Here is an 11,689-nt window from a genome sequence, read left to right as displayed (position 1 = left end):
AATGTAGCCAAGTCTCCAATGCCCTCCAACAACACCTATTGATCAAGTTTGAGCTTGTTGGTCCCCAACCAAGTTGGGTCCTAAGAGGTTAGTCACAATAGGCTTGGCAACCCAAATGGTTCTTTGCTTGAAACCACTTTGAGTACCAAGAAACTTGGCAAACACATTGCCAACCTTATCCTTCCCAAGAGAATAGATATCATCAATAATAATTGGGTTGGATAAGTTACCACTAGTGCATGAGGAAGCAAGGTGACCTTTCTCACGACATAGGTAGCAACGTCTACTCTTCACTTTCTTCTCACTTGATTGCTCAACCTGAGAAGCATTAGCTTGAGTTTTCTTGGGAAGAGGCCTTTCTTCAACTTGAGGTTGAGCATGATAGTGAACTTATGGCCTCTTCCCTTGTTGCTTGTCACTAATGGGCTTCTTTCAATTTGCAAGATCTAACATGATGCCCTTCTACTTTCCACTTGAAGCAAACAATCTTGGTTGAATTCTTGACTTGTTCTTGGCCCTTCTTTTTGTTCATCTTGGACTTCTTCTTCTTATTGGAGTTGAATCCAAGTCCACCTTTGTCATTGGGGGGATTTTTGCACACTCAATATATTGTTGAGTGTGAATTTCCCTTCATGACATTTTTCCAAGTCTTTCTTCAAAGAAGTGACTTGGGCCTTGAGCTCTTTGATTTCCTCTACATGGTTAGTCTCAACACAAGTACTAGAGGAAGTATAAGCTTCGTCATTAGAGCAACAAGGCAAGGAAAGAAATTCATCACTAGATGTACCAACATTGTGAGTAGATGAATTACAAGGACTAGCACATGGCAATATAGTATTTTGACTTGTAGTAGTGCTAGTATCCACATGAGGCTTACTATATGTTACCTTAGTAGTCATAGCCTCATTAGCTAACTTTAGAAAATTATTGGATACTAGAAGATCATCATGAGATCTAGAAAGCTTTTCATGACTTTCTTCTAATTTCCCATAATTGCTAGATAGCAACGCAAGTTGAGCCCTTGGCTCACATTCTCCTTCAAAATGGATGCTTCACAAGAAATAGAGTTAGTAGCACAAGCATCATCATTAACAACAAGGGGAGAAGGCAACTTGGCAAGCTCTTTTAAATATGAAACTTTAAGTTGAGCATGAGACCCGGTGAGTTTGATGAGCTCACCCTTGATGACCCTTGAGCCATTTTCGAGGTGCTCAAAATCCTCAAGGAGTTTAGCATGCGCAACTTCAAGCTTATCATTTTTACTTTTGAAATCATTTGCCACCTCAAGGGCTCTATCATGGGATTCATTTATTCTAGATAATTCTAGTGCAAAGGTCTCCTCAAGATATTCCTTGGTGGTTTGTTCAAGTTCAAGAGCTTGAGAGAGGTCGGCGATCTCATTAGCGTAATCATGCTCACGACCTTCCATTTTATCAATGGTGACCTCATGCTCCTCAAGATGGGATTCCAACTCCTCAATGTATTTCTTGCCCTCAATGGCAATAGACATGATTTCCATGAAGTTGGAACGAGCAATTTTATTTTTATGAAGAGCTTTAAAAATAATTTTCCCCTTAATTTTTAAGGAAGCCATTCTGTTCATCATTATCCTCGTCATCATCATCCTTATCATCATCAACATCATCATCACAAGATATATTGGGATTCAAAGTGGGAGATACCTATTGAAGCCTTGGCCATAAGGAAAAATGCAATATATGATGATGTAGGATCCCTTGAAGCACCATTCAAGACCACATCTTGTTCCTTGGGGTGTTGTGTTTCCTCTACATTGTTAGCACAACAATTCGAGAAAATAGATGCCTTTTTATCATGGCAACAAGACATAGCAAGCACAGCATCATGAGATTTAAAGCAATTGCTACATGATATGCAAGGACTATCAACACAAGCATGTGAGACATTTGGAGTGCTTGAAGTGCTAAAGTCCAAAGATGAAGCATTGCAATAAGAAAGTGATGAAGGATTATCAACAATAAGCCCACTATCATCATTGCAATGAACGCCACTACTCACCATGTCGTTACCTTGTGGCAAACCACATGTAGGTGAAGTAGAAGATGTTGTGAAGGCAACACAGCCGGAGGTGGAGGGAGGACAAGCATCCCCACAAATCTTGGACACACCATATTTATCTTGAAGCTTTGTCCACAACTCATGAGCATCCCGGAATAGCATGAGTTGAAATAAAACTACATTGCTTAAAGCATCAAAAAGCACATTACAAGCTTGAGCATTGAGATAAGAGTTTTTCTCATCCTCTAAGTATAATCTATGGGGATCCTTCGGAGGAGAAAAACCCATATCTACAATTCGCTCTAAATTAGGGTCCATGACCCTAAAGAGATTAAGCATGCGAATAACCCAAACATCAAAATTTGTGCCATCAAAACTAGAGTGTCATAGAATCCTAATCCCCTAGTCGACATCTTTACTCTCTAGGCGGTTAAGCCTATTAAATAGAGATGAGGCTATGATACCAATTGAAATATCGTGGATGTCGCCTAGAGGGGGTGTGAATAGGCGCTTTAAAATAATTATGGTTTAGGCTTGAACAAATGCGGAATAAACCTAGCGGTTAATTTGTCAACCACAAAACCTACAACAACTAGTCTCACCTATGTGCACCAACAAATTATGCTAAGCAAGATAAACAACTAAGTGATAGAAAGATATATGACAAGAAACAATATGGCTATCACAAAGTAAAGTGCATAAGTAAAGGGCTCGGGTAAGGGATAACCAAGGCACGCAGAGACGATGATGTATCCCGAAGTTCACACACTTGCAGATGCTAATCTCTGTTTGGAGCGGTGTGGAGGCACAATGATCCCCAAGAAGCCACTAGGGCCACCGTAATCTCCTCACGCCCTCGCACAATGCAAGATGTCGCGATTCCACTAAGGGACCCTTGAGGGCGGTCACCAAACCCGTACAAATGGCAACCCTTGGGGGCGGTCACCGAACTCGTACACTTTGACAACCCTTGGGGGCGGTCACCGGTACCCGTCAAATTGCTTGGGGCGATCTCCACAACCTAATTGGAGACCCCGACGCTTTCCCGGAGCTTTACACCACAATGATTGAGCTCCGAACACCACCAACCGTCTAGGGCGCCCAAGCACCCAAGAGGAACAAGCTCAAGGGTACCAATCATCCAAGAGTAATAAGCTTCTCAACTTGTAACTTCCACGTATCACGTGGAGAACTCAAACCGATGCACCAACTGCAATGGCAAGGGCACACTAAGTTCCCAAGTCCTTCTCTCTCAAATCCCACCGAAACAACTAATGCTAGGGAGGAAAATGAGAGGAAGAACAAGAAGAAGAACACCAAGAACTCCAAGATCTAGATCCAAGAGGTTCCCCTCACATAGAGGAGAAAGTGATTGGTGGAAATGTGGATCTAGATATCCTCTCTTTTTTCCCTCAAAAACTAGCAAGAATCCATGGAGGGATTGAGAGTTAGCAACCTCAAAGAAGCTCAACAATGTGGGAAGAACATGAGCTCACAGGATGAGGTTCAATGGGGAAGAAGACCCCCTTTTATAGGTCCCCACGAATCTGCCCGTTATGTGTAGAAAACTGTAGGACCGGTACAACCGGTGCACAAACCGGTACAATCGGTCAAAGCAGAGGAAAAACCAACCTGTAGGAAAAAGGCCTAAGCGGTACAATAGCTCGGGGAACCGGTAGTACCGGTTAAACTGAACTAACGGGTACAACCGCCCAAGAGCTGCTCCAAAACAAAAACTAGTCCGGTTGTAGAGCGGTACATGGCCGATACAGCCTTCGGACCAATTCTAGAGTGGTACAACCACTCCAAACACCAGTTGTACCGGTCAACCGGTACAGCCGCTCTAAGGGGCGGTACAACCTCTCTATGTAAAACAGGTAAGATTAAAACAACCACAACTTTAGCATACGAGCTCCAAATTCGACGAAATCAAGTTTGTTGAAAAGCTAAAGACAAGAGAAAACACAATATTGATATAAATATCAAGAAATGGCAATTGAGAAAATACCCAAAATAAAATGGTGAGAACCCTTTCTCAATTAAGACCGGTAAAAACTCCAACACCGAAAACACAAAAGAAGATGCATAAGAAATCGGTTTTCGATGAACTCGAGCTTGTCATGAAGATGACTGTAAGCCCAAATCTCACAAGGAGAAGAACCAAAGAAGAACCAAGAGAGATGATGTAAGGATGCAATGGTTTGATCTCTCGACAAACGATACGATCAAGTTACATACTAGAGAGCCCCCCTTGATAGTACGACAAGTGATCCTACAACCCGGTCTCCCAACTACCACCATGAGACCAGTAAAATAGAAAACCTATCAAGGGCAAACATTTGCCTTGCACATAGTCCACTTGAGCTAGATGATGACGATCTTGACTTCCTCAAGTTGGACCACCTTTCTTGATTGGGTTGGCTTGATGAAGACTAGTTGATTGCTCCCCCATACTCCACTATGGGTTAGCCACTCTTCGGCACATCTTCACAAGTCTATTGCCACCACAATGGACAACAAGCTTTAAGCATGATTTCTCCCCCATACTCCATTATGGGTGAGCCACTCTTCGTGTTGCTCCACTAGAACTTGCCACTGCAAACATGATGACGAACACCACTTGTCATCCTCCATGGGTTGTATGATATCTTCCTCTTGACGCAAGCCCATGGAAACATACCTAACCCCACAAAGAATTCTCACGTAGACCTTGGGTTAGTACACAAAGCATAATGGACAATGCTTACCATACCATGGGATCACTTGATCCCTCTCGGTACAACTTGTGTGATTTGTGTGTTGAGCAACTTGAATCACTCTCTCTAATTAGTCTTGATCAACCTTGAATCTTTCCAACTCTCTTCATTAGGATGATGTCTTGAAGGTAAACTTGAATGTCCACACAATCTCCTTCTTCAAGACATGCTTGCGATAAGCTCACCACTCACATGACCAATCTTTGGATAATTCCTTAATAGCACCTTGGTCAACTCATAAACTCCTTGAAACCAATACATGGACTTCAAGAAAAGCATATGGACAAATCCTTCAAATATAACTCAATGCAACCATTAGTCCATAGAAAATGTCATCAATTACCAAAACCACACATGGGGTCACCGCATGTCCTTTCAGTTGTAAATGTCCTCATGGATGTAGAACCCTGATTAACATCAGGTACTACCTCCGTCTTGGTTTATTGGTCCCCTTAGTATTTTGTGCTAAATTTTGACCATAGATTTAACTAAAATAATAATAATGCATGTCATAAACAATTGTATCATTGGATTTGTATTTGAACATAGTTTCCAATGATATTATATTTGGTTACGTGTATTAACATTTTATTAGTTAAATCAAAGGCCAAAACTTGGCGTAAAATGCAAAGGGGACCAATAAACCAGGATGGTGGTGGTATTGTAGTGTGTTGGTGCCATGGTTTTCTTCCGAATGTTAATGTGTTGATTACAGCCCTGAACACATCTCCAGTCCCCACCGATGGTAGCATGACTGCAAACCGATTTTTGTTTGACATGGCTTTTCATTTTTGTTGTTACTCAGTGCCGCTGATTGTAATATTTTTTGTGGCTTCGTGACCTAACAACACGTCGTGATTGATCAAAACCCGGAACCTAAGCTCTTATGTAAGTCGAATCTTGATTGCGCCGTTGAACACTTCGTGCTGATATGATGACATGCTTAAGAAATTCTAATTGGAATGAACAAGGTATGTGCTGCAAAAATCTTGATTACGGGTGAAAATAGTCTGAATGTCCTTGCTCGGGCGACTCGGGATCAAAACCCTAACCCCGCCGCCTCCCTCGCAGTGGCCTAAGTTAGCCGCCGGGCAAGCACAGGGCACTACTAAGAAGGTGGTGGCTGGGTCTCTACTTCTCCGCCTCGGCCGATGGGGCATCGGCTCCAGGGCGGCTGCCCCAATCGGATAGGTGCCACAGGATCTACAGCGCTAGGTGGCGCGGGTGTGCGCCGGTGTCCTTGGCCTTTTGGATGGCGGATGCTCCGGAGAATGCGACCCATGGCGTGGTGGAAACTTTGGCTCCTGTCGGCGCCAGATCTGGCTGCCTCCACCTCCTCTGTTGTTCTGTGAGCTTCACCTGCAGGTAAATCTGGCCTGCTACGTCTTGGGGTGCCGGTCCCTGTGCCGATGGAGTGTTGGTGACAGGGAAATGAAGATCGAGAGAAATCCCAGGTTGTCCTCGGCGGTCTTGACGGCGGCGTATCCCGTGGACGACAGTCCCTTCCTCCTTGGAGGCGCCATCCTGGTCTGCTCCTCCCGCCCCCTTCCCCTAGCCTCCAAGGTGAAAACCCCAACTTTACTGGGCGGCGACAACGCTCTTGGCGATGTATCCTTCCTGAAGGCGCCACCTTTGGAACTAGGTGAGATGTGGGCTTCACGGTGATGCAATTGGCATGCGACGGCGGTAACACGTCTCCCATGACTGCAACGACTTCTTGTTTGGTAGTATCATGAGCTTTGGGTGCTCTCCATGCATTGTTGTGTGTCCGCCGGTTCTCATGGATATTCCGGGGCGGGAGGGTTCCCCTCCTCCCGCTTCCCATCTCAGCGCGTCGTGAGAGTTGATGTTGCATCTTTCAACCTCTGCAATGCTTCTAGAGTTCTCAATGCAACCCAAGGCACTATGACATTGCTCTTGTTCGCCAAATCCTGCAGTTTTTCCTCTTACATGAACCTGTACATGGGCGTCGGTGGTGTTCAGCTCTAGGTGAGTAGTCTGTGGCAAGTCGGGTGTGCTTGGTTCCTTTCTTGGTGCTGCCTTTCGGTGACTTTCATCCATGTTCTAGGGTGAACTTCTCCATCTAACGATGACGTGGCGCCTTCGAGCGAGATGTGGAGGCAGGGGCCTTTTACGACAATGGAGCTGGATAGGTGTGTCATGTCGGGCCGCCGGTGTTTTTGTGACGACATGCCCTTCCTCGTCGTTGGATTTGATGCTCCTGAGTTGGAATTCTCCTCTCCCTTGTGGTATGTTTATCCTTTTAGCTTGTTGAGTGAGGCTTGTAAGCTGCTTCCTATCGTCTTTGTATCTTGTCATGCTTTCTTTGGTGCAGATTGTGGTTGTTTTCTAGAGATGTAATTCTACCGGCTGATGACTTTGTTAATTCAAAGTTGGGCTCTTCTCCAGTCTCTGTTCTAAAAAAATAGTCTGGATGTCTAATATAGAGCAACAATGGAAGTATGAAACTACTGAACAATGCAGGTGCTTGGATTCATTCGGATTGTTCCTTCCCTCCATCTTTTGCTTTCTTAGTGCAATTCTAGAAGATATGTTATAACCTCCTCGACCTGCATAATTCTGGCCGATATAGCATTTTTGCAGTTTTTGCGGTCCGAACAGGTCCATTATATCTAGCCCGGCCTGTAAAAATTATACAAGCGGCCCACAAAACGGACGTTCGCCCGCTATATCTACGGGACCACCAGAGTTTTAGGGTTCCCTTCTCGCATTTTCCTCCACTGCAATCCACCTCCTCCCTTCCTATCTCCGACGAGCAATTACGCTAGACGCGGTTTCTTTTTTCGGCGACCAATGGCGGGTTCCGCATTGGGGCGTGGTTGTCGTGGCCATGGGGGCTCACCGCCATGCAAGATCTCGCGCAACAACACGGAGGCCAGCACCTCCCTCCCATCCCCCCTTCAAGGCAGTCCAAGCAGGCACGGGAACGCGACCATCTCTCCCGTAGCGGTAGTCAGTCCCATTGGGCCAATTTCCACTGCCTCCACGAATAGCTCTACCCGCACACCGTGGCGTGCCTCAAGATGGCAACGGGGACGAAACCCGCCGGGTTTTGCTTGCCCATCCCCGTCCCCGCAAGAGATACCCAAGCCCGTCCCCTTCCCCGAAACCGTGCGCGGGGATAGGTTTTTCCCCATCCCCGTCCCTGTCGGGTTTTCCGTACCCGCAAGGAACCCATCCCCGCAAGCGGTCATAAAGAACAATAGCAACTTTTGGGAGGCGGCACCAAGAATCCATCCTCGCGAGCGGTCATAAAGAACAATATCAACATTTGGAAGGCAGCACCAGAAGGTAAGCAGATGGGTGCGTGCATGGGTTTGAGATTTTTGAGGTTGTGCTTGTGGTTTAGATGAGGTAGTGTGGTAAGCTGGCATTTATAAGTGACTTTTTGGGTGCACAGAGGTGGGATAATGGGCTTTTGGCCAACCTAGCTCTATTCTAGTGACTACATGTCATATGTTTCACGGGTTTGCCTGGTTCCAGGTGCGGGTAGTGCTGGAACGAGTTTGCACCGACAACACTTGGCAGGGTTTTAAAAGTTACTCATGAGCAGCCCCGCGGGGATAGAAACAGGCCCATCCTCATTTCCTAATAGGGTAAAAACCCGCGAAGACACGGGTTTCGAGGCCCCGTTTCCATCTTGAGGCATGCCGCGCCGCGGATGCGGAGCTCCTCGCCGCGAGCGCACCGTCGAGGTCGGAGAAGAAGGATTCACCGACAGGCTCGCTGCCGTGCAGGAGGAGCATACCTATGCCCACGCTTGCCGCAGGTCAGCGGAGGCGTTCTTCCACGGTGTCAGCCACTGAGCCACCGCCTCCCTATCTATTAGATATTTGTTTAATCCAAGTTTTATCTATGTTTTATGTATGTATGTACTCCAGTGTGGTGCAATGAAATTTATAGCGGGAACTATGTATGGTCTTATGTGATAGCGGATCAATTCTGCCGAGGCGCATCACTTCCCGCAAAATTGTTTTAGAGGAATCTTAAAACGATTTTGCGGGAGGGAAATCTGCTTGAGTTGCTCCCAGCCCCACCGTGAGTCGTCAGATTGTTTCATCCCTAGGACCTTCTCCGCTTCTCCGCTGTATGGGCTGGGTCGGCAGATTTATGGGCCCAAGGCAACTATTGCCTCGCCGTCTATCGGTGACCACCGTCTACCTCTAAAAATTACTACTGATGGTTACCGTCCGTAAAATGCGGCAATTAGTAGTATTAGTAAAGGTCTCGCTTCTACAAAAGGACACGTTTAGCTGACGAACATTCGCTTGGGAGAGGTGGCATTTTGAACGATTTCGTTGCAGTTTTAATTATAAGCAGTTTCCTTAAAAGAAGATATTTTTGTTTAAAAACTGCCATCATTTGATCTAACTGAACAACTAAAATTGTCAGCTCGACATGAACAAATTTGCGATTGGCGTGCCACCATTAGAGCGCCGGACGGCAACTCCGACAGGTAGGGTTTCCGTGCATACGACACGTGGTGGGCCGTGGGCCTGCCCAAGGCTATATAACGACCCCGCCCTCCCGCGGCGCCGCCTTCGTTCTTCGCACCACCATCTCCTCCTCCAGTCGTCGCAAGCGCTATCCGGACAGGGGCGGGAGCTCGTGAAAGAGAGAGAGGCGAGGGAGCGGAGCATCGACGAGATGCAGATCTTCGTGAAGACGCTGACGGGGAAGACCATCACCCTAGAGGTGGAGAGCAGCGACACGGTCGACAACGTCAAGGCCAAGATCCAGGACAAGGAAGGTACGGCCTGTTCTTCTCACCCCCGTCGCCTTCCATTTCCTCGAGCGTCGAGGTTGAATCCACCGTTTTCGGCTCTGGCTTTGGTTGATCTGCTTTGTGGTGTGGTGTGGATCGATCGCAGGCATCCCTCCGGACCAGCAGCGCCTCATCTTCGCGGGGAAGCAGCTGGACGATGGCCGCACCCTGGCCGACTACAACATCCAGAAGGAGTCCACGCTGCACCTTGTGCTTCGCCTCCGCGGGGGCACCAGGATCGAGCCCAGCCTCAAGGAACTCGCTCAGAAGTACAACCAGAAGAAACTGATCTGCCGCAAGTAATGAATTATGCCCTGCACCGTTCTCAAACTAGTTAGCTTTTGTTCGTATGAGTGGATATTTTCTGAGCGTCCTAACTGTCTTAAATTCGACAAAAGTTGGTGCTTTGTAGAGGGTTATACAAGAGGGTATGCAATGCATGCATGTAACATTGTTTGGGCCTTATGAGGTACTCCCTCCGTTCCAAAATTGAGTCATCTATTTTGGAACGGAGGGAGTATTCATCTTCTAATCTGAATTAATGAAGGGGCTAACCAGTAGCAGGATCAATAGGCAAGGAGCTTTATTGATTGATTAATTGATGCAATACTTAGTTATGTGCCATTTTTTTTCCCTTTATATCCCCTTGCATCCTGATATAGAGAATCTGACATCATGAAATGTGATGCTCCTGTTTGATAAGAAAAGCCCCATATTTACTATACCATGTTCGTTTGTAGCTGATTGCTCATTCCCTCGGTGTTCCGTCAGGTTTATGTTTGTTCATCTTTTCAGGAGTGTTGCATGGCTTTTCTGGCTGTTGGCTGCGGAAATACTTAGTTAATTAGGCCTGTCGTTTGTGAGCCACCCTATGAGAAAAAAAATACTTACTGTCTGAAATGCTGCTTTCAAGAACATTACTGCTTGCAGTGCTGATTTTTTTGTATGTAACTGCTATTTGGTAGCCGAAGTGCTTAATCAATCATGCATGCTCTGTCTATTACCTTTGCTTAGGCGATAAGTCATTCACAGGAATTTCGTGTTTGTGATGCAGCTAACATTTCTCACCATTTTTTTGTAGGTGCTATTCACGCCTGCCGCTCAGGGCTACGAATTGCCGCAAGAAGAAATGTGGCCACAGCAACCAGGTGAGCCTTGTTTTCTCTTATCATCAAAGAAACTGAAAGTGTTATACTCATGTAGGTTAGCAAGGTCCATGTTCTTCTCACTGATGTTAACCCAATATGTTTTATGTGCCTTGTCTCATAGTTAGTTTCACTGCGTCTGATGACACTAGCATATTTGACCTTATCGGGCTTCTCGATCAAACAATTGATTTTATGTTATGCCTCGATGCTTTAAATTGCCCCCCTGCAACATGTGCCCTGCTAAACTATCTTCTCATGTATAGATATTTCTGACATTTGGAGCAGATAAAATAAGTTCTGTTTCTTTATGTAATCCATTGTCCATATTCGTCTAATGTATTTTCTCTAACCAATTATTGTCAGCTACGGCTAAAGTCGAAAAGGCGTTGGTTCTGTTGAAGAGCCACACATCAGTTGAATCAGTTATCTACTTGTCTCAGCTTATCAAGACTGTCAGAAATTTTAAATGTCTTGGTGTAATGTTCCTGTTGGATGTGGAGCATTGTCTCTTTTGAACAGTTTGGTTATGTTTCGCTGCATGCTTAGGACATGTGATGATTGTAATATGGCAGCTTAACTCTTTTTGGCTGGATTGAGCACTTACCTAATGTCTATATATGCTGCTCTGTTTTCAATCTTGCATCGACTGCTGATGTTGGTCCTTTGTGTTGCCTGATGTGCTAGATCCTTGATTGGATTACTAGAATGATTGAATCCTTCCCATCTGTTTCCGGGGTTTTCCATGAAATAGGTCATGGTTTTGACAGTCATGTAATGACAAATTTGTCTCCCTGTTCCAAACGAGATTCTGCTGATTATATCGAGTTGTAATTTGTAAATGGGTGCGACAGTGCATCACATACATGGGGTTTCTAGTGGTTATCAGCCCCGGATGCTTTGGCTTAGCAAAGGAACAAATCTAGAATTAGAGCTTTATCGCATTGTAATGTTCCCTGCTGGCT

General features: G+C 45.6%; 1 protein-coding gene across 1 annotated transcript; it reads left to right on the top strand.

The window, feature by feature from the left end:
• Nucleotides 1–9,321: 9,321 nt before the first annotated feature.
• LOC123092704 (ubiquitin) lies at nt 9,322–11,362 on the top strand. Its single transcript, XM_044514525.1, has 4 exons — nt 9,322–9,564; nt 9,686–9,878; nt 10,661–10,727; nt 11,091–11,362. The coding sequence occupies exons 1-4, from the start codon at nt 9,462–9,464 to the stop codon at nt 11,124–11,126; spliced, it is 399 nt and encodes a 132-aa protein (XP_044370460.1). The 5' UTR covers nt 9,322–9,461; the 3' UTR covers nt 11,127–11,362.
• The last annotated feature ends 327 nt before the right edge of the window (nt 11,363–11,689 follow it).

Source organism: Triticum aestivum, chromosome 4B (assembly GCF_018294505.1).
Source record: "Triticum aestivum cultivar Chinese Spring chromosome 4B, IWGSC CS RefSeq v2.1, whole genome shotgun sequence".
In the NCBI taxonomy this organism is placed as follows: Eukaryota; Viridiplantae; Streptophyta; class Magnoliopsida; order Poales; family Poaceae; genus Triticum; species Triticum aestivum.
This window is presented reverse-complemented; position numbering and strand designations above follow the sequence as displayed.